General features: G+C 39.8%; 1 protein-coding gene across 1 annotated transcript; it reads left to right on the top strand.

Moving 5' to 3' along the window:
* Positions 1-10,527: 10,527 nt before the first annotated feature.
* vcpip1 (valosin containing protein (p97)/p47 complex interacting protein 1) lies at positions 10,528-22,406 on the top strand. Its single transcript, XM_038269924.1, has 3 exons — positions 10,528-13,343; positions 16,823-16,909; positions 17,996-22,406. Exons 1-3 carry the CDS (start codon positions 10,694-10,696, stop codon positions 18,766-18,768), a joined length of 3,510 nt encoding a protein of 1,169 aa, XP_038125852.1. The 5' UTR covers positions 10,528-10,693; the 3' UTR covers positions 18,769-22,406.
* The last annotated feature ends 1,772 nt before the right edge of the window (positions 22,407-24,178 follow it).

Below are 24,178 nucleotides of genomic sequence, written 5' to 3'. Positions count from 1 at the left end.
AGTTTTTAAATATGAAATTATAATCAAAATAGGGCTCCTTATTTTTTGTGGCATTTCTATGCAACAGTTGTAGCAGTTTCTGAAAGTTACAATCTTCTCTAAAATTACTCTCATAATTATACAAAAAATGTACTGATATTAGAAAAATTTCTACGCATTTCTGAATACTTAAGTACTTCTAAATGCATGAACTTTTGAATACTTAAGTATTTTCAAAAGTTAGTACTTCAATACTTTAACTTGATCAGACGTCAATACTTTAACTTTTACTTGTAGATGAGTAAGATTTGTCTATGAGTAAAGATACTTTCACTCAAGTTCTATAGTTGAATACTTCATCCACCACTGGCTATAAGTTTGAATAACAATAAATAGATTAGTTTCCATAATGTGTAAAAACTTTCAACTTTCCTCCAAGTCACCCACTAAAGCATAAAATACAGACAAGGAAATGAGATGTAAAATACCACAACTGTGAAAGGAAAGCAACCTGTATCTTTAATGCACTCCTGAAACTTTGAAGCATTTCCCACAATAAAAGTACAGTGAAATCTGTTTACATACAGTTTGTGAATAAAATCTTCCTGGAGGAGTTATACTACACCGTACTTACTTCTAAATACTATAATCTTTAAGTAACACTGCTTTTACTTTTGTACAATTTCTGTCTACTCTATATCCACTTAGTTATTACACTGAATTAGGAAAACATGTTTTATTCTATTGTTGACATGAATTGGAACTGTTTGTCTTATAAAGTGCCTTTAAATGTAGTTTATTACTAAATGATGCAATGGAAAATAATCCAATTGAGATATTGGAATTCTAATTTACAGACTGAAACAATCAACTGAAGGCTTGACTATCTTTCATGGTGGCCCTTTAATGCCAGGACAGGTAATTCAATTATTGACATTAATATTCTGCATGGGGATCCATTTGCATCTTATTAATTTTTATTATTTATGCCTGGAAAATGATTTTCAGACATGCTAAAAAAAAAGAAACAGAACACAAAACACATGTTACATTAAAAATGTGGAAGTAGAACAGTACAAGAAAGTTCAAACTGCTGCTGTCGTTTTACTGATTTATTTACTTTTAGGCATGCAAATTGATAAATTATTATTATAAGCCTATATATATATATATATATATATATATATATATATATATATATATATATATATTGACTGTGTTTCTTTCAGAAAAATTTTAATGTTGGAATTCAAAAAGGATATCAGGATATCAATAAGGAAATCAGTGGCAGTTCTAGATGAAGTTTATCAGGGGGGCCAGGGGACACAGAACAAGAATAATAATTATGGAAATATGGTTTTATCTTAATATGGCTCAAGTTTTATTGTGACTAGATTTTTTTAAAATAAATTGTAAAGATGAATGAACAAATTGGTACAAGTCAATAATCATCAGTTACATTTTGCAAAAATTGTCCATCTAATCAGGGTCTCATATCGAGATAGATACACTAAGCAAGATAAGATTGCTTTTGAGAGGAATCTACTTAAACTAAGTGCAATAGCCTGTCGTGCCAGTGAGCCAAATGCTCTTTGCAAGACTTCTTGAAGTCATGATAGTCTCATAACAAAAAAATATATGAATCCCAAAACAAGATCTAAGATTTGAGTGCAGTCAATTGTGTCAATGGATATAATCATATGACTTATTTTGTTTGACACAGCAAAAAGTGATCTAAAATGTAAAAACTTCTTAAAATGAGCAGGTAATTAATATTATTGGCAACATTTTTTTTTATTTTTCCCCGCAAAATAAGATAATTAACAGTGGTGTCAAAGGTACACACATTTGTTGATTAAGTAGAAGTATACAGTAGATACTGCAGTTTAAAAACACACTAGCAGCTGATTGAAGTATTAACTTGACCTCTTTACTCAGGTAAAAGTGAAAAAGTATGTGCTCCAAAACTACTTAAAGTATAAAAGTATAAAGTAACCTTTAACAAAAACAGCCAGATGCCACTTTATGAATAGAAAGCTCAATTTTTCCGACTATTTCGAAAAATTATTTGAGATAGGGCAAGGATGAGGGAGGTCTTGTACGTCACCGTCTCAATCTCCTGATAAGCTCTCGCCTGTTTCCAACCTTTCAGACATTAAAACATCTTTTTCTGAGCATAGTTAATTCACGTTTGTAGTTTGAAGAACATTGATTTGCTTCTGATGATTTCCTTTAGCTAACCAATGAGTGTTTGTGTTATATGACTCATCCAATTACACTAGTTTTCACTAGATGTGGCTGGCGCCAATGATCTGCATTGGATGGCGCAGATCACATGAAATAAATATTTATAAACATTAAACTGAAGCAAAGAGTAACGAGTAACGTTTGTTTTAAAAATGTAAGGAATAGAAAGTACAGATACTTGTGTGAAAATAGTAGAAGTCAGAAGTAGGAAGTAGGAAGAAAAATAAGCAATGGATTAAAGTATAGACACCTAAAAAGTGTACTTAAGTACAAAGTATTTCTACTTTGTTACTTGACACCTCTGATAATTACATATAAACTACTTGAAATAAGATGGGCCTTTTTTTTTTTTTTTTTTTTTTTTTTTACTGAAATCATCTTATTACATTAGGTAATTGCCTTACCTACCTTCTCAACCTGAAGCAAAATAACACCCTTTTCAAGAAAATTGACTTGAGTCAATTTTTTGTCGGGTAAGTTTTCAGTTCAGTCCTCCAGGGCCTAGAACCTTCCTATGCAGACAATAAAACTATATAAAATCGCAAGCGGTGTTGGACGCCGCAAATAGCAATGCAGGCACATCTATGGTGATCAGATTTGGGTTTCGGAGGACACTTTTTTGGGGGGAGGGGGCTACTGGGCCGCTGACTGGACCCCGGTCCGGGGGACGGAGCGACCGAACTCGACCTGGTGACCGTATGCTTCCCCCCACCTGCCTTCTTGGGCTGTAAACCACTGGGCTGGTCTGTATGTCAATTTCGGGGCATGAGAAAAGTACAGCCCAGAACCAAATAAGGCAACATCCCCGAATTTATGTCAATTCGGGACTTTGTTTGAATTCGTCCGTTTTAGTTTAGAATTTAGAGATTTGCAGAGAAAGGAGGTGATGGGGTTTGAACTTCTCTGTACGTCCATTTCACCCACTGAACTATCGTTATTCATCTATGACAATGTAAACTCGGTTTTGCATTCAATGACCCTTTAATTAAAACACTCTGTGCCTTAAACATGTTCTGACCTTTGACACTGACTGCTGTCACCGTGACTAACATTAATAATGTACTTCTTATAAACTCTGGAGCTAAAATATGAAGGAGTAAAGCTGACCCCTGGTGGCCAATTGGAAGCAGTAATGAATCATGTTAGTTAAATGGAATACAAATCTGTTTCATGTTTGTCATTATTGCATTTATATAAGTGATGAAAAACTAAAGTTTAATAAAAATCAATAAAATATTTTATAGGATAGTGACTACATTAAATGTGATACTTTATTCTGAGAACCGAATAGTTTCAGGTTTCTGCTGAATCACCTTCAGGATTACAGCAGAGAGCAGAGGACTCCTCAACGTCATTGTTACATCAGATGTTAAAGCGCTGTTTACAAATAGAACTTCCGGAAATATTAAATCCCAAAAGACTCCCCCAACCCCAACCCCCCGGATCTGTTTAACGTTTTTCTTTTTTCTTTGCTTTTGTCCAAATAAAAGCAAAGAAGAAAATGTTTTAAAGGTATGGATAAAAACATGATTTCAGTTAGTAAAATTTCCTGACTTTTAGAATATGATCAAAATAACTTAATCTTGCAGGATAAGATGTAATCCAAATATAAATCCAAATATTTTTGTGTGAGTTTTAGTGCTGTCTAAATTAAATTATCGCCACGCAAACAATAACATTCAAAGATATTAAAAGGAAGTTCAGCAGAATAACGATAAAGCTAACCAAGAAACTGTTATTTTCTATAATAAACTTTGAGAGAGGTAAAAAAAATACACATGAGAGCTACAGTAGCTAGTGTAAATATGTCGCATTTCTAAAAGGTGGTAATAATATTGTTATTAAGGGTAAATTGCAAGTACATCCCGCTGCAGCCTGCGGGAAGGCGGGCCCACATCAAGGACAGCCATATTGGAAATGCTGACGTAACAGGGCAGGGAATATATAAAGATATATGTAAAGATATGTTTTCATCTTAATTGTGAAAAGTTATCCCTCGAGCCCTGACGTAAATAGTCTGTAAATTTAAACAAAAATACAGTGCTGAGGCATCATTAGTGTGTTCAGCTTGAATCAGCATGTTTGAGTAGCAGGTCGACCGCCCCAATATGGCGGCCGTAATTCCTGCGCCGCGACAGCCAATGCGGGGTCTACTGATTTTTTTTTATTTTTTATTTTTTTATTTCACTTAAAGTCACACAACAATATATAAACAAACAAACAAACAAACAAATAAATATGCCAGGGGGTATGTCACAATAAACAAGTACAGTTAGGAGAAAAAAACAAGCAATTATACAAACCTATGCGCTGGGGAGTGTCATATATATATGTGTATGTATTATACAAATAAATATATCTTTTACAACATTAAGTTGTCTAGAATTTCTAGTTGGGAACAGATTGTTATGGTTTTTTGAGCTTTCTGATGAGAAGAAAGATGAATTGTATGAAAATATTGTTTGACTTCTATTAAATAAGCTTTAAAGTCCGTTTTTTTTTTTTTTAGAAATTTAAATTTATGCAAGTGAAATTTGGCCAACAAAAATAGAAGATTAATAAGGAAAGGTTTGGGAAACATTTTACTTTGCAGTTGAAAGCCAAATAAAATGTTTTTCCAATGAAGCTGAAAATTTTTCATAACATTTGAATTCACATAGTTGCAAAAGTGTAACCAAAACGTCTTAGAGTATGGACACAACCAAAACAAATGTGTTACAGTTTCTGGGAGAAGATCACAAAAAGTGCAGTTCACAGGAATATCAGGTTTAAACTTTTTTAGGTAGTCTTTTACAGGATAAATCCTGTTGGGGTTTATTGTTTATTGTTTATTTATTTGGATCCCCATTAGCTGTCAGTAATTTGACAGCTACTCTTCCTGGGGTCCCTTTAAAATTATACAGATACACATAACATTTCAAATGATCACATCATAAGAACCACGATACATTTCAAATTATATCACATTACAGTACAATATGTTACACAAATATTCATATATTAAGGCTATCAACAGTGTTTTTTTAAAAGTGATTTAAATGCACCTTTCGTAGTAGCAGTCGAGATGTTATGAGGCAGTTTGTTCCACAGAGTCACAGCTCTGAACAACACAGACCTGCACACTGCTTCTGTTCTCGGAATGGGTCGAGTCAAATGACCAGAAGCTGCCTGCCTGGTTGAATAATTGTGCTCATTTCTCACATAATGTAACAAACTGAACAAAAGAGAAGGTTTTCCACAAACAATAATATTTCTCAGGAAACACAAAACATTACATTTTAGTCTCTCCTCTACTCTGAGCCACGACAGACGCATATGCAGCTCAGCAGAGCTCTGAGTCCACACACAGCGCAGTCCCAGTGCCAGCCTGGCCGCTCTGTTCTGTGCGGTTTGTAATTTAGCCAGATGTTTCTGAGCTGCACCTGACCACACCACAGAGCAGTAGTCCAGGTGAGACAGCACTAACGATTTAACCACCAAAATTCTAGAGGCTGAGGTCATGAAAGATCTAAATCTTTTAATACAAGACATATTTCTTCCCATATTTTTCACCACCATATCTATATGTTTTTCCCAGGATAGCTGCTCATCAAATGTTACTCCAAGTAGTTTCACCTCTTGAACCTGTTCTATGTCCATATCCTTTAGCACAATATCAAGTTTATCATCACATTTTTTATGCCTAGCTTTAAATAACATACACTTTGTCTTTGAAACATTCAAGGTTAGTCTGTTCTTATTAATCCAGGCAAGAAGCACCTGCAAATCCAACTGCAGTGTTTCTTTTAACTCTGATATCTTTGTTGCTGCAAAGTAAAGTGTAGAATCATCTGCATAAAGAGTTATGTTGCACCTTTTTAGGACAAATGGCATGTCATTAATAAAAATTGAGAAAAGCAATGGTCCTAGGCAACTGCCCTGTGGTACACCACACTGCATTTGTTGAGGTGATGAGAAGCTTCCATTAAAAAACACACATTGTGATCTAGATGTTAAATAGTTTTGTATCCATTTCAGAGGTGTGGCACCAAATCTGTATGCCGATAACTTTTCAAGTAACATTTGATGATGCACTAAATCAAATGCAGCACTAAAATCCAAAAACACTGCACCAACTATCAGTTTTTTGTCTATGCTAGACAACCAATTCTCCGTCATTTCTGTAAGGGCTGTACATGTCGAGTGATTTTCCCTATATGCATGCTGTGATTCAAAAATCAATTTGTTACAGTTTAAATATGTTGAAATCTGTCCAAAAACAACCTTTTCCAGCAATTTACTAAGTATAGGCAGAATACTAATGGGCCTACTATTGACTGCAGAGAGGCTAACATTGGTAGTTTTTGAAAGAGGAAGTATTTTAGCAGATTTCCACATTTGAGGGAAGACCCCTTCTGTCAAGTTTAGATTAAACAAATGGCAGACTGGTGAAGCTATCACACTTGCAGCCATTTTCAGTAATCTGCCATCAATCTCATCCATTCCTGATGGTTTGTTTTCATGTAAACTTAGAAGCAAACTTTTAACTTTATCTGTGCTTAACAATTTAAATGTGAAATGACAGTTTTTGTTCTTGACAATCAAATCATTGATTATTTGAGATGAAGTGCCCAGATTGCTGTAACACTTTGTGTCATTCATTAACTTATATATTTTATCATAATAATATTTACCAAAATGGTCTCTAATATCTTTACCTTTTGTTAAAAAAAGTCCATTCACTTCTAAAAATGCTGGTGTCTTAATTTTGCTTCTGCCCATTAACTCATTCAAGGTATTCCACAGTTGTTTACCATCATTTTTCTTTTGATCTATCGACTTTCTATAATCCCTTTTTTTCTTTCTATTGAGCATAGTCACTTTATTTCTCTCTTTACAATAAGCTTTCCATTTCACAGGAAATGCCACTTTGCCTAAAACACAGGCTTCTTTTTTCAGGGAGTCTCTATGTGCCATGCTCTGTCTAAGCTCATCATCAATCCATGGGGCTTTGTTTGCTCTTACTGTAAACTTTTTAAGTGGTGCATGCATGGTCTACTGATAATTTGAACTTCCGCACCAGCAAGTATTTGGTTATATTGCTTTTCTTAATCAACGCTGGAGATAGGCACGAGCAACCCCCGCGACCCCATGAGGGATTAAGCGGGTCAGAAATTTGATGGATAAATTTTTTCTTAATCTGCGATGGACTAGGAATCTGTCCAGAATCCACTGCACCAGCCCTAACGACACCACTCTAGGGATAAGTGTGCGTGTATGATAATTATTGGATAGATAAATGTGTACTCAATGTAATGTACATTTGTCTCTAAACTACTAATTTAATTTACATTTTATGACATTTGTTTTTCATAGGGTTTGAGGATAGATAATTACATCTTCATAATAATTCCTTATTGCTGTTTATTTTAGACTGTTTGTTACTAATGTTATTTTAACATCTGAAAATTTAATAAAGATTTAAAAATAAAAAGGACATACCATGTGACAGACATACCATGTGACATAACACATTTTTTTGGCCATTTCTCTTGCCAGCGCCTAAAGGCAAGAGCGGTCAGCATTTCCAATATGGGATGGCAGTTAAGCTTACAGTGGGTAGAGGAGGTTCGACCAGACAGGGTGGTGATATGTACAGACTCTAAAGCAGTGTTAGAAAGTATCCAGGGAGAAGGAAATAATAGGAAAGAGTTAGTATTAGAAATTATGCATAGTTTATTTAGATTATATAGAGGTGGCATTAATGTCTGGTTCTGCTGGGTTCCAGCTCACGAAGGGGTTAAAGGAAATGAAAAAGCTGATAAATTAGCAAAAAGGGCTTTAGAAATGACAATGAAGATGATAATTCCTTTCGGGAAAGGGGAAGGGAAATCATGTATTAAAATGAAAGAAATAAAAGAATGGCAAAAAAGGTGGAAAGAAGATAAGAAAGGGAGAAAATTACATAAAGTGCAAAAGTCAGTACTAATTAGAAATATTGACGAGAGAAACAGAAGGGAAGAAATAATTATGACTAGATTAAGAGTAGGACACACCTATTTAAATGACACTTTACATTTAATAGGGAAGAAAAGTAATGATAGCTAAATGTGAAGGATGTGGAGAGAAAGAAAATGTAGAACATGTATTAATGAACTGTAGAACATATGAATCTGAAAGAGAAAATCTGAAAAGAATTGTTGGAAGGACAGGAAAAGAAGTGAGTCTTAAAGGAATATTAGGAAATGAAGGAAACATAGATTAATAAATAGAATTTAATAAATGTAGAGAAAATGTTGCTACACACTCGTGTACAGTAGGAGGCGGTATACACCTAAAAGTTACTTGCAATCCGCCATTAATGAAAAGAAGAAGAAGAAGAATTTCCAATATGGCTGTCCTTGATGTGGGCGGGGCTTGATGTCAAGCCCTGCCTTCCCGCAGGCTGCAGCAGGATGCTTCTCGTAGTTTCCTGCATCTAGTTTGATTTAGTTTGACCTTCTATTTTGATCGATGATTTTCAGCCCTTTTGGCATGTGGATGGTCGTTTGGTGCATGGCGCGTGTTTTGAAGCTGCTTATGGAGAAATGTCTTGGGCCGTGAGTAGTGAGGAAACAGGAAGCGATTCTTGTGGGATGGAAGAGGGAAATAGTGACAATGAAGGTTGGAAGATAGCAACATCAAAAAATGAGAAAAAGCGGAAAAAACAGAGATCAGTTCAAGGGGAATCTAGTTCAGAACAATCCAGTGATGATCATTCCATACATTCCACAGCACAACAAAATGAATTCAAAGTCATATTCAAAGTCGTTAATCAGGCAGACTCTTTTACAAATTGGAATCCGGTTCACTTAACAAAAACCATCAATAAACTTGTCGGAGAAGTCAGAGGTGCCAGAATTCTGTACAGTGGAGACCTGCTAATTAACTGCAGAGACAGCGCCCAGCAAGGCAAAGCAATACGGATCAACAAAATTGACGGGATAAGAGTTCAGTGCAGCCTAATGGAGAACAAAAAGATCAGCAGGGGAGTCATTGGAGGAGTTCCTCTAAAAATTTCTGAAAAAGAGATTCTGGAAAACATAAGCGGTGCAAAAGTAAAAGAAGTAAAACGGTTAAAAACAACAAGAAACGGAGAAAGATCTGACAGTTTATCAGTGCTAATTAAATTTGAGGAAGAGCAATTACCAAGCAAAGTATTCATCGGTTACATAAGCTATAATGTCAAAATCTACAATCCTCCACCATTGAGATGTTTCAAATGCCAAAAATTCGGTCACATTGCAGCAGTTTGTAAAGGGAAACAGAGGTGTGGAAGGTGTGCAGGAGAACATGAGTACGGAAAATGTGGAAAAGAAGCTAAAATAAAATGCTGTAATTGTGGTGGAGAACATACTGCTGCCTATCGCGGCTGTGAAGCAAGCAAAAGGTCTGAGGAAATTAAAAAAATGAAATTTGAGCTCGGAATAACCTACGCTGAAGCTGCAAAAAGGATCCCATCTCAGTCAGAAAAACCCAAACCTACAGTTCAACACACGGCAAATTCCAAACCTCTAGAGAATCAAAAAATTGATGAAGACTCACTTATTGTTAAAAAGACAAATTTTGTTCTTTTCATGGTAGAAGTAATTAATTGTACTGCACAGACAACAAAAAAAACGGAAAAAATCAAAATAATAGTGAAGGCTGCAGAAAAATATCTGGACATTAAAGATTTGAACTGGGAGATGGTTGGAAGTATGATGGGAGGACCGATGGGACCATCAGAAACTGGCAGAGTTAAGATGACCTAGAGTAAATTAAAAATTATATGGGCAAATGTGATTTAGTATTATGTTGGTTTAAGTTACACAGGTTTTTTTTTTTTTTTTTTTTTTTTTTTTTTTTTTTTTTTTTTTTGGGGGGGGGGGGGGGGGGGTGAATCGTTTTCTGTTTTCTTGCTTTACTCCATATCAGTTGGTGGCGGTAATGCACAATTCACAAGTCTGCCAACCGCCATAAAACCCCATAAGAAGAAGAAGATGCTTCTCGTAAATTGCAAGTAGTCTGCCTAAATCCACTTCCTTATACAACCAAACGACAACAGACCTCGGTGCATTCTGGGAAATTGTTTCAACCCAAAAAAACTATTTGGAAATGTTTACTGTGTATTCTGATTATATTTTAATTAAAGGTGTAATTGTCTTGCTTCATTCAATATTGTACTGTTTCAAAACAAAATTGGTTTATTAAAAGATAAAACGGCTGTTTGAATTTCGGTGAGTGTTGTTCATTAGGACTACAAGTCCCAGAATCTCTACGTGCTTACGTATGGACGTTTAGCAACGGCCAGTTGCTAAAGGAAAAAGCCAACCGCTTCCGTGTTGTTCTTGTGTTATTCTGGCAAAACAGTTCTTATAGCGGCCGGAGCTGATCTGACAGCCTACCGTAGGGCCTTTTATCATGGTTATGTGAAGCTTGGAGATATTTTTAGCTCACTTTTTCCAAAATGTCGTTGCTGCAGGGCTCCAAGAAGAAAGACAAGCGCATTCTGTGCGGTACCTGCCCGGATCCAAAATGCCAGGCGCGGCTCTTCTTCCCCGCTCATGGCTCCATCAGCATCGAGTGTACGGAATGCGGCCAGCGGCACGATCAGAGCGGCCTGCTGAACGTGGAGGAGGTCACCGACCCGGACGTGGTGCTCCACAACCTGCTCAGAAACGCCCTGCTCGGCGTCACCGGGGCCCCGAAGAAGGGAACCGAGCTGGTGAAGGTGATGGGCCTCTCCAACTACCACTGCAAGCTGCTGTCCCCGGTGCTGACCCGCTACGGCATGGACAAACAGACCGGTAAGGCCAAACTGCTGAATGACATGAACCAAGGGGAGATCTTTGACTGCTCCCTGCTGGGGGACCGTGCCTTCCTGATAGAGCCGGACCATGTAGGCACCATGGGTTATGGCAAAGACCGCTCAGGGAGCCTGATCTACCTCCATGACACCCTGGAGGAGATCAAGAAGGCCAATGGAAACAGAGAGTGTCTTATTCCGGTTCACGTGGACGGAGATGGACACTGTCTGGTCCACGCCGTTTCCAGAGCACTGGTGGGAAGGGAGCTTTTCTGGCATGCGCTGAGAGAAAACCTTAAGCAGAACTTCAAGCAGAACCTGGACCGCTACAAGAACCTTTTCCAGGACTTCATCGATGCTGCAGAGTGGGAGGACATCATCAACGAGTGCGACCCCCTGTTCATCCCTCCTGAAGGAGTCCCCCTGGGACTGCGAAACATCCACATATTTGGCCTGGCCAACGTCCTCCACCGGCCGATCGTCCTGCTGGATTCCATGAGCGGGATGAGGAGCTCTGGAGACTATTCAGCCACCTTCTTACCTGGGCTTGTACCCGAGGAGCAGTGCAAAGGGAAAGACGGGAAGCTAAACAAACCCATCTGCATCGCCTGGAGCAGCTCAGGCAGAAACCACTATGTTCCTCTGGTGGGAATCAAGAACACCGTCCTCCCCAAGCTGCCACCTCGCATGCTGCCCAAAGCCTGGGGCGTCCCTCAGGAGCTCATCAGGAAGTACATCAAGCTGGAGCCGGACGGGAGCTGTGTGATCGGGGGCGACCGCAGCCTGCAGGATAAATACCTGCTGAGGCTGGTGAACGCCATGGAGGAGGTGTTCATGGAGAAGCACAGCATCCACCCTTCATTAGTTGCTGACGTACACCAGTACGTATACAGGCGCACTGGAGTGATCGGCGTCCAACCCGAGGAGGTGACGGAAGCGGCCAAGAAATCTGTGATGGAGAACCGTCTGCACCGCTGTCTGATCTGTGGCGCTCTCTCTGAGCTCCACGTCCCGTCTGAGTGGCTGCTTCCTGGAGGGAAGCTCTACAACTTGGCTAAATCCACACATGGACAGCTGCGGCCGGACAAGAACTACAGCTTCCCCCTCAGCAACGTGGTCTGCTCCTACGACCCCCAGAGGGACGTCCTGGTCCCCGACTACAAACTGAGTTCCCTGAACACTTGCAACTGGTGTCACGGGACATCGGTGCGGCACATCCGCGGCAATGGGTCGGTGGTATACCTGGACGGGGACAGAACCAACACCCGGTCCCAGGGTGGGAAGTGTGGCTGTGGCTTTAAGCATTACTGGGAGGGGAAGGAATACGACAACCTGCCTGAAGCGTTCCCCATCACTTTGGAGTGGGGGGGTCGGGTGGTGCGTGAGACGGTGTACTGGTTCCAGTATGAGATGGACCCGACACTAAACAGTAACGTCTACGACGTCGCCATGAAGCTGGTCACCAAGCACTTTCCGGGAGAGTTCGGCAGCGAGATCCTAGTGCAGAAGGTGGTCAACACCATCCTGCACCACACGGCCAAGAAGAACCCTGACGAGTACAACCCGGTTTCTATCGACGGGGCCCACGCCCAGCGTCTTGACGACGTGGAGACTCAGCCTGCGGCGGACCCGCAGCTGCCCACAAAGATCATCCTGACTGGTCAGAAAGCCAAGACGCTCCACAAGGAGGAGCTAACAATGAGCCGGGCAGAGCGCAACATCCAGCAGAGCATCAGTGAGCAGGCCTTCGTCACTCAGAAGAGACGGACTGACAAACTGAAAAACGAGCAGAAAGGACAAGGCCGGTCAACTTCCCCCGGCGGCTCTCCAGAAACCTCCTCCTCCTCAGCTCCCGCCACCCCCACTAAAACCTCCTCCCCTTCCTCCTCCTCCAACAAGGAGAAGAAGATCCGAGTGACCACCAGCGACGGCAGGCAGGCTATGCTCACCCTGCCGGCCCACACCACCTTCTCAGACCTGCAGAGGAGCATCTCCAACCAGCTGGACGTTCCGCCAGTGCAGCAGTGCATTCGCTATGGCTTTCCCCCCAAAGAGCTGCTTCCACCAAAGGATGGCGATGAGAATGAGCCGGTGTCCCTGCAGCATGGGGACCGGGTCACGGTGGAAATACTGAGGGCCCCCGACGACAGGGGCCAGGGGGCCTCCATAACCAGGGCGTCCAGCTCACACTCCGGCCTGCACTCGGTGAAAACCAACGACGCTGTGACGTCCAGCAGGATGAGCAACCGGGAAATCCAGGAGAGCATAGACCTGGAGATGTCCTCCCTCTGTCTCCTAGCAACCTTGATGAGTAAGTTTAGAAATGTGACACGTTGGTTGCTTTAAACTGAAATATCCTTCATCCGATTGGATGTTTCACCGTGTCACAGAATCTTAGCTGGTTGGGATTTTAACATTGCAACCTTCATTTTTAGCCAAAGATTATATTCTTTCTTAAATCATCTCATCATAAGCAAAGCCTTGCTTTAATACTGGCCTATATGAAGTGTGACTTTTTAAAAAATGTTTACTGAAATGACGTAGGCCATTATTTTAGGAGCGTGAGAATATTCTACTTCCTGCAAGACAGAAATAGTTTTGGTTTATAGCTGCGGTTGGCAAACTTTTAAGATCATTTATAGAAATCATCATACAGCTTCAATAAAGGGAGCTGTATGAGGTAGGTACAAATACATTGCTCAATTTTAGTGGAAATTTACTTTCCTAAACAGTTTTTAAGACTGATTTATAAGATTTTTTATTTTATAAGGTAGAAGGATACAAGAAGTCTGGAAAACTACAGAAGTAAAGAAAGGAAAGGAAAAATGTCCTCAATCCTGATAGATCATTCATAGAAGAAGAAATGTTCAGCCAGCTGATCGGCAGTGTGAAGTGGGGGAGAGGGGGGCTGTAGTACACATCTGAAAATGATCAATATTATTGTTATTGTATTATTATTCCGTCTCACATCTAAAAGTTTTTATTATTATAATTATAGTAATAATTATTATTCTGTCACATCTAAAAAAAAAAGTGTTATTATTAAGCCCGTTTAGACCTGGTCGAAGTCCTAAAACCGGCCTAAATGTTGGGGTTTATGTTATATTTCTACTCTGTTTCTCAGATGTTAACCTTTTATCAAATTAACACTAAAATATCAGAAATTCAGTCTTTTCTGGTTGCAGACTCTTCCTCTTTACGCCTGTTTCTCTCCATCGTTCAGTCATGCCACATGTAACAGTAGATGAACTTAAGCTGCAGTGTTCATCCTTTGAGATCAGCTGCGTACTTTGCTCTGTAGTACAGATGTGCAGCTACACACAAACACACACACACACACACACACACTGGCTTCTGCTTGGTTGCCCCCTGCACACAGGTTTCCATCAAACTAGCAGCTGACTTAGCTGTCAGACTCCCAATCCACTGAATGGAACCAGAAGCACCACATGGTTTGGTGAATGTGCTGACTCAGCCATCTTGTCCCCTCGCTCTGTTACCTGCCCAAAAGGTCCAAGGGCACCGGGGCTGTCCGATTAAAAACAGGACAGTTGATTTTCAGGAAGGTTATAATCTCTGAGCTCTGCGCAGCGCCTGATGCTGCACTTCCTGTCAATAATCCTTCTGCCTCTGTCTGACGAGGGAACGCCTTAAAACTGCTGATTGTCGGCACATCCACTAAACCTCAGCTATTACACCTCCAATGTAATCGTTACCCAGTTCAAGTCCAGACCGGGAGGTTAAAAAGGTCCTGCTGATTGTCCTGACTCTGCTCACACCTGCAACAAATGAGTAAAACATGGCTGGATCACATCTGCTCCTCTGATTAGTTAAATGTTTTAGATAAATTAGTCAATACTCATTTGGTACATGGTACAAACATCTGCCATGCTGGAATTCCAAAAACTAGATTTCAGCTGATTAAGTCAGTTGTTTGGCATCTTAAAATTCCAGAGGACTGGTTGATTCGAAAGGAAACAAAATGTTCATAAGTTCACATTTAGTCAGACTTTTTGAAGAAGCGTCTCTGCAGAAGATTCCCTCTCCCAGCTCAAATGTCCTTCACATAGCCTACATATAAATGACCGGATGTTTGTCAAAAGAAGCAGCATCAGGACAGCAGCTTTAAACCAGCCCAGGCACTCAGCTGCTGAAATCAACTGAATTAAATACAATTAGTCATGAACTTGATTTGTTTGGTTTTGGCTTTAATTGTCACATTTATATTCATAATTCCAAATTTACAAAAAAAAAAAACATCTTCTTAAGGCACTAATTGAATGTATAGATTCAATCCATTTCTACTTTCATGATATCCAATTAATTTTATACAAATCATACTTTCAGATTTAGAAACAATTCAGGTTGTTGAATAATAATTATAAGGAACATATATATAGATAAAATTGCATATATTTGAATAGTAGAGATGGGCAATAAATCAATATCTATAGAAAAAATTTAAAATAATGTCCAGAACTCTGATCCAGAACCACATTGCATTCTGGGGCATGTAGGCAGGGGAAAGTGTCCCCTGCATGCTGTCTGATTTCTAGAGGTTAAATGTTTAAACATGATTATACGGTAGCTTAAACCCAGGGTTTTTCCCCTGGCACTTATTCAATTCCATTATCTTTATTAATATAGTACCAATTTACTACACATGTCATCTCAAGACACTTTACAGTTCACCAGATCGTCCAGTCAAATTGATTTAAAGTTTTTAGTCACGCAACATACCCTGGAAATCTTAAGCTGCAGTAACACGTTTTGCTATCTTGGGACGAACATTCTTTAAAGTGAGAAAAAGTTTGTCAAGCTTTTTCAAGTTTTTGAAGTAAACATGCATCTTTATGCACTCATACAGAGGGTTCTGCTCTGTCATGTGACATTTCAAGGATTTGCTATTCCATTCAATTCAATTCGGTTTATTTATATAGGGCCATAACTATAGAGATAGCTCAACACTTCTCATAAATAGATAAACAAAACCCTTATCAAACATTTTTGATATCGACTGCTTATACATTTTCATACCCTAATGCATATTTTAGCCATATTTCACAGCCCCAATTTGTAGCGTTTTGTAAAAACGAAAGGAAGATTTAAAACCATGTAAAAATAGGCTAATCATCAAAAGTGCAGTACTGGACTGGTACACTGTAAATGAAATGGGATGCATGGAAAAAAACTGAATTAAATTTGGGATTAGGTGTTCACACCCCCATCAGATTAGGATTTAACGTTATTTTCCTTTTAAATAACAAATGTATTTCTCTGAATGATTCTAGGAAAATATTTCTAGTAAAATTTAAAGATGGCTTTAAATCTTAGTTCTGCCAGGGATGTGAATACTTATGGCTGAACTGTACGGTGACACAAAATGGTCCAATTTCACCCCGTTAGATTTAGTCATATAAACTTCACATAATTCCCGCTGTTCACCGTACAGTAAAGCCTTTTTGAAATAAATGGTCACGTGTGGCTTCAAGGTTCTGCTTGAACTCACTTTTTTCTAAGCAGGCTGTGTTCTCAGACTCACAGAGGTTTATCCAGACTTCACTGGCTGTGCAGCAGGTATTAGTCCTCAGCAAGCAAGTCGGGAGGGGTCCCAGTCATTCAGCTTGAAGAAACCTCCAATAGAAACAGAACCAGGCTCAGTTTGAGCTTCAATTAAAATAATCCTAGTTAAAGTGTCCCCAGAAGACGTGTCTAAACGTTTGGGTTGGGTTTCAGGTCTCAGTGTGTCTTTAAGCTCCACGCTAACTGTTGTACTCTTCCTTCTTCCAGGTGAGGACGTTTGGTCGTATGCAAAGAAGCTCCCACACCTATTCCAGCAGGGCGGCGTCTTCTACAATATTGTCAAGAAAGACATGGGTAAGTTCGTTTTCTGCTTGAATTTGTTTGAATTCTGCTTCAGTTGTTTTGCTTCAGATGTTGCCGAACCCCCCAAAATGAAAACCTGTTTGTTCATTATACTTGACGAATGTTTTAGTCTGATTCTGGTGAAGATTTTCAGTCCTCCAGGTCATAGTCATTCCAAAAAAAAAAAGTTAAAAAACAATTCACTGGACTTTGTTTCCAAGTTTGAAGATGTTTCTCTTCCTATCCAGGAAGCTTTTTCAATTCAAAGTTTCAGAAGTAGCATTGAGTTTGAGGCTTTATAGAGTGGACCAATAAAAAGCTTTGTTTTGGCTTAGAAAACAGGCAAATTGAACCAGACGAATGAGCCCACCTGTCTATGTCTCTGAAAGGGGGTAATTAAAAAGGTTTTAGTCAGATCTATCAGGGGGCTTTAAACAAATAAGATGAAAAAAGGGTTCAAGCATTAGAACCAAGTTCTTATACTGAGCATGCTCACAGCCTCCATCTGTCATTATGACAGGGGATGTGTTATGTTGATGCTTTTGATGAAAATGTTCAAACGTTTGTATTAAGTTAAGCAAGTGGAAAATATTGCAAACAAGAAACTTTGTCAACAGGAGGTTTGTCACATTCACACAGCAACGATCTTGGAAGGAGAAAACCTGCTTTAGTGGGAGGGGGAGTCAAAAACAAGTTTTCAGAGTTTCAGAGTATCAGTTAAGAGCAAGAAAGCAAGGACAGCAAGTGAGCTCCAGAACGATCTAGATGTTATATGCAAAATAAGAGAACCATGAATGCCATTGCTTCATTTTAAGGCTTGGTTACATTCATGGAGGATTCTGTTGTTGTGATGACTGTAAAGTTAGCATAGACGATCTAAACATCTAAGATTTGGCATAAGAAAACAGCCCTGAAGGACCTTTAGAGCAGAATCGTAAAGTCATATTAGATGTTAGAAACTGCTTTGAATTCTTAAGTGCATTAAAAATTAAACATTTAATCCGTTATATGAATAAAATAAAATAAAAAAATAATAATTTTGAAAAATGATTATGGTCTCTGTTGCTCCTGAGCAGTTTGGATGTGCGTCTGTTTCAGGGTTGATGGACGGGAAGCACTGCACGTTGCCTCACCTGACGGGGAAAACATTTGTTTTTAACGCCGCAGAGGAGCGTCTGGAGCTCTGCGTGGATGCCGCTGGTCACTTTCCTGTCGGCCCCGATGTGGAGGAGCTCGTGAGGGAGGCCGTGGCGCAGCTGCGCTCCGAGGCGGTCTCTAGAGGCAGCAGAGAGGGGAGTCCGTCCCACAGTATCCTGCGGCTGGGGAGCGGAGGAGTCGTACGGAAGAAGGAACAGCTTCAGAGCGTCACCGCCTTCCAGGGTAAAGGTCACTCTCTGGGGAGCGCCGGGGGCTCCTCCCCTCCAGAGCATCGGCCAATCACACGGCAGCACAGTAGTGGCGTAGACCTGAGTGCCAGTGTTTCCAGAGGACCCCCGGACCTGTCGGACATTCCTGAGGACGCCACCAGAGAGCTGGTGCGCATGGCCCCTGGCTTCGTCACCACCAAGGACGGCCGCGCCCTTGACCCCAGCCTGATGGAGCAGCAGCGCCGGAAGCTGCAGGAAATGGTCTCCTCAATCCAGGCCTCAATGGAGCGCCATCTGAAGGAGCAGCAAAGTGCCGCTGTGGGCGGAGCCAGTCAGGAGCGAACTGGTGGGACCAACAGTGGCGCTGGTCAGCTGCCCTCCACTGCGGCTCACCAACCCACCGCTGCAGCGGGCAAACTGGAAGACAAGGTGGGGGAACCAGAGGAGATGGAGAGCCAGGACGCTGGACAGAGCACTTCCAGCGAACCCATGGACCACTCCTGATTGGCCCTGAGCTGCAGCACCGCTTCCACCCCGCCTGACCGCCATCTGTGGGTCTTAGTGCCTCAGGTCGGACCCCAAAGCTTAGGTCTTCATAACGTTGCATTGTCTTTACTGCATGACTGAAGAGCGAGCTGAGCACCCTGCTGCCGGGGCAACAGTGGAGGCAGTGATATATCGGGACGATCCCTCTGCGATACATCGTGATTCTGTCGCAGCCCTAATTGTATGTTCCCTCTGGTGACGTTCATCTCAGATGCAGGAAATAAATCCATAATTAAAAGGGATTTATTTGCTCCTTCAGCGAGAGTTTTCCCCTTCAGTTGATGATGTATCGTAGAAGACAGGCTTGCAGTATATCCAAGTCCGGCGGCAGGATTGTATATTCAGCCTTCTTAGCCTCACGTGCAGACTCCGAATCTTCCTGCTTTAAACGTGCACAGATAATAGAGGAGAGAGATAGGTCAGATCATAGAGCAGGTCACTTCCTGTTTATACAGGAAGGATTAATCTCTGCAGACCTGCACCAAATGTATGCCCTGCATATTCGCTTCCATTCATGTTCATTATCTGACAAATGCACCTGCCTCTATACACATCTACAGCCTTCACTGAAATTTTCTCCCCACCCCACCATCTGTCTGGAAAATTAATACTTGGTCTGTTTTAATCATTTAAGGAGTTGTGTTTCTGCCATGTAAAACCATCAAGCTGTGCCGCCTACAGGCAGGGCGCAGTAACTACAGAGGTTTAGTGAGCTCGGACCTCAAAGTGAGCTTTAGATTTCTGCTGAACCTGACATCAGCTCTGAGCAGATAGTCAGAGATGCAGGCGAGTGACTAATTATAGTAAACCAGGAAATTGAAGTCTGATCCAGAATGTTTCTGTAAAACTGCTCCACATTTGATTTATCTGTGCTGCAGTTAGCAATACAAAGCGATAACAATATGGTTCTCTACATTTTTATGCTCTCAAACACTAAAGGCACATGTTCACATACAGATATTATACAGTGCCACATATTTTATATCAGAAAAATAAATCGATAAAAGAAGAAGCTAAGAAGCCATATTGGATACTGACTGTCAGGGTAATCTGTCAAGCTCTGACTTTTCAAAGTGAAATTCTATTATTTAGTGACATTGTTGTAATTTTCCTCCCTAGAAACTTGAAAAATCCAACTTTTCTTAGCACTAACACTCAGTTCTGACTTGAGGTCTGCACTATGCTTAACAGAAAGTTTTGGGCCAACAAAACTAAATCTTAAAAGGAAATGTTTCTGTGTGGAGAAGCAGACTTTATTCCATCCACATTTCCACGTTTTTTTCCGCGGTGAACTGAGAGTGATGAACGTTATCAGTCTTAAACTATAAGTTAAGAGGTGGATCCACGTCTGAGCATGCCTGCAGGATGCAGAGGATGTTTTTTATGCCTTTCCTTTAATTCATCACTTGTCTGTTGAATGTTTTATAAAACTAAAACATCCTAACAGTGAGTTACCAAAGATTGCAGTGAGTAACATTTTCTGAACGGCCTCAAACAGACGAGGTGGGCTCAGTTTGTCTGATGAAGGTGATGCGGATCAGGAAGCAGACTGTAGTTCTTAGGACAGTGATGGCACCTCTTGACCTGAAGATGTGTCTGTTTACACTAATATGAAGCTGCAGCTTGCAACCTGACAGTTTTTTTTCTAAATTCCTAAAAGCCCATAAAACAGATTTTAGTATTTTGTAATTAATCCTTTACATCTAAAATGACTCTATTGTTTGAGGGCCACACCCCCAGTTGCCAAAATAAGAAATCTGCCAAACAGAAATTTGTTTACCATTTAAGATGAGGGGCAGCTAAGCTCTGGGAAAATAAATACCCCCCCCTTGTGGATAAAATACCTAAATGCAACTTTTTATTACTGGAAGATATTTTATAAATTAAATTTATGTCAAATGAATTAAATCTTAGGTACAAGCAAGATGTTAAATAGACGCTTCTTAATAGGACATGATTTTTGGTTACTTTTGTGGATTTTTGTAAAAGTTTTATAGTTTTTTTGCTTTGTCTCATTTTTAATACTCTTGTTAAATATGAACATAAGTTTGTTTTCTGGGCTCTTAAAGCTGCTGCTGCAGGTCGTGAGTAGAGCTGCATCTCACATCCTATCTTGACATTCATGTAAAGTTCTGCTTCACTTCCAGTTTAAACAGCAGCCAAAGAAAGAAATTAGATTAAAGCTTTTCAGATTTATGCTATAATTTACCATCATTTTAACCTAATTACCAAAAAATAAAAAATAAAAATACAAAGCTGAATTTTACTGTCAGATTAATGGGTAAACCAATCAGTATGTTGCATGGAGGCACATTAACAAAATTTCAGTGATATTTTTGGGAACCTTTAATCTGTTTTGTTTTCTATGTGAAACTGAGTTTTTGTTCTCACATTTAATGGTTCAGATCAGTGTTTTGGTCTGAACATCTTGGTCACTTTAAGAACTGGTTTGGTAACAGAGTCGAACAAGCCAGAACCGATCAGAATAAACCTTTTCTCAGGCGCAACCTGAGCTCTGGGTTTTCAACCTGCTGGAGCTGCTTTAGCATCAGAACACCTTAAGGTCCAAAGGATCACAGCTGGAAGAACTCCTAGAATCTGTCTCATAGAGAAAACTATCAATTTCAGTGAAATCTCACAAATTTTCTTCTCGTTTCTGCTTTACAGAAACTCATAAAATGCCTAAAGTTCAGTATAGTTTTTGTTTGTTAAGCACAGAGTGATTTTGAGCTCTTCAGCCCTTATAAATATTCAGCAGACTTTTTTCACATTGATTTTACTGCTTACATAAAACTAGAATGCATCTTATTTTCATCAAGCTGGTATAACATTGTGTTCCTGTTTTATTTGCCATGTTTTCCTCCATATTTTAACCTCTCCGATGCTCAGGTTTGATTTGTGTGGATGTTGATTTTATTTTTTTGTATGTTTTCTTTACCCAGAAGAAAACTCCAGCATAAAAAAATGTTATAACACTATGATTGTTCACCTGTAAATGAGAAACAATGGAAGTTTCAAATTCCCTCTTTAACAGGGAACATTAGTCTTTAGCTGCCAATGAACAGCATCTTCCATGTCTCCCATCTTCAGACAAAAAATCAGTGGGTTTAGGTAAAGATCGGTTGGTTAAGCTAGCTTTGGAGCACAGTGGTGCACTTCTTCCAGGTTTGGAAATCAGATGTAAAATTTTATTCTTTGGGCTTATGGTAGGGAATTTGAGAACAGGCTTCACCATTCAGCTCACTGCTCTCCTGTTTGAAGTGAAGAAATGTAAAACTTGGCATTTGGCAACTTTGATGTTAAAGAGGGAAGGTCGGTGCAGCATGAGCTGAATCCAGTGCAGGAAATGACTCTGGATCAGAACTGTTCGCTGTAACCGACTCATGGCTCCTCTTGTGACTGCTGTCATCCTGCTGTATTATAATACATAGTGTAGAATATTTGGACTTGTACAGAAACAGCTCAGTTTGTCCTTCAGTTCGTCCTTTTGAAACTTTTCTCTGATTGCTAATAAAATGCTGACAACACTCTGCTTGGACTTCGCTGTTTGCATGTGTGACAACCTCTCAGCACCACCAATAAAATCACTTCCTCCATTTGTTTGTGAGTTGTGTCCTATCTGACGATATTCCTGTTTATAACTGTTTGTGTTCCACAACCGCTGTTCTGTCAGATGAGCACCCCCTGTCAGACCAGCATACCCATAGTCAATACCCATTTACCCCTTTAGTTTATTCCCATTTATTACTTTAGTAAGGAGGTCTACAACAAGGGGTCTGCGACCCCTAGGGGGTCCATGGAGGTACTGCATGGGGGTCGCAAAAGTTTTGGTTGATTAGACTTTTCTATATTCCCCGCTGCAATTTTTTTCCACTAATCGAAAAGTCTTTATATACACATTAACATGAATTTAACACACTGTAGAAATGAATGCACACATTCAGTGACACACAGGAGCTCTTTCAAGCTGGGCACCGTTTCATTCACAACAACTGTCCCATCAACCCGGAATCAGAATAAGAATGCCAGGGAGAAATAACTTTCGTTACATGACTCCATATGTAATAGAGTGACTATAGGACCAGTTTGATATAATGCAGTTTAATACAATATATTATTAGGGAGTCTCCTCTCCATCTCGCCATCAGTTTGGGGGTCCTTGGCCTGGAAAACGTTAAAGAGCCCTGCTTTAGTTTATTCCCATTTATCACTCTAGTTTATCACTTTATTTTTGTACAAAAAATAAACTTTAAACTACCTCAACACAAGCGATCCTTTAGTCATGTACAAAAAAACTATTTAAATATTCACTTTATTATGTTTTTTTGAAGCATATGGTGATCTGACTTTACATTTACTTTTTTTTGTACATGACAAAAGGGATACATGCCCGTTGAAGTAGTTTAAAGTCTATTTTTCGTACAAATCTAAAGGGATAAACGCAAATCTGACCTCTTACACATGCGTATTGACTATGGGTATGCTGACGAGGTATGCTAATCTGACAGAATGCCGCCCTCTTTGCTGTCGGGTAAAACAACGCAGCAGGATTCAGTTCCACTCTAAACATGTTTCCTTTTTCTGTCAACCTTTCAGATAGTTTAGAATGAGTTTGGCCTTAATGTGTTGATGGCCATCACTAAAAGGACTGGAAGGTTTTGTGAAAATGGATTTGTATTGAAAGAACTATAAATCTTTGTTCCCAATGGGCAATTTGTTGTGCGGCCAGAAAAAAATCAAGTAGCCTCAGCGTTCTGGATGGAAACAGGCTACTATAATTTCTGTCTGGGCCTCTCAGGTCACTAATAGGATAAAATGATCAAATGAATCTTAAAAAACAAAAAACAAAAAAAAAACACTTAACCTTTAAATAACCTGTAAATACAGAGAAGATGTCAGGTGAGAAAGGTAATGTTTGTTCTCTGATATTTTACTACAAATTTTATATACATTTAGAAAAAGTGGTAGCAGAGGGGCTTCAGTCATTCACACGCTGACAGGGGCACGCTGACTGAAGCAGGGCTGCTCTATGCAGACCCCACTTGGCCCTCTGACCTCCATCCTCCAACCTGAGAGGTCCTGGTATAACCTTGGAATCTGCCTGGTCATTGGAATCCCTTTCTAATAGATTTATCACAAACAAATTGTTTTTGCTTTTGATTTGTCAGCAAAGGTTGTTTGATTTGTTGGCTTTAAACTCTGGCGTCAGAAACTAAATTGCAGATTGTTTTTCATGCTTTTATCTTTTATAATAATTTTAATTACAACTTTCTTTCAACTTTTGTTTTTCTTTTTTACCTTTGAAATATGTGCTTTCTTTAATATCCATAAAAATCTGAAAAACCTAAGTCCAGACAGAAAAGATTGC

Source organism: Cyprinodon tularosa, unplaced genomic scaffold, assembly GCF_016077235.1.
Source record: "Cyprinodon tularosa strain WSP-4 unplaced genomic scaffold, ASM1607723v1 ctg743, whole genome shotgun sequence".
NCBI lineage: Eukaryota > Metazoa > Chordata > Actinopteri > Cyprinodontiformes > Cyprinodontidae > Cyprinodon > Cyprinodon tularosa.
The sequence above is the reverse complement of the archived record's forward strand: the minus strand, read 5'-3'. Positions and strand labels throughout refer to the sequence as shown.

Bases quoted from the DNA above. Each gene is read 5' to 3' on its own strand.
- vcpip1 (XM_038269924.1), top strand. From the start codon at position 10,694: ATGTCGTTGCTGCAGGGCTCCAAGAAGAAAGACAAGCGCATTCTGTGC. The intron at 13,344-16,822 runs GTAAGTTTAGAA...TCCTTCTTCCAG, and splicing joins TCTCCTAGCAACCTTGATGA to GTGAGGACGTTTGGTCGTAT. The intron at 16,910-17,995 runs GTAAGTTCGTTT...CGTCTGTTTCAG, and splicing joins TATTGTCAAGAAAGACATGG to GGTTGATGGACGGGAAGCAC.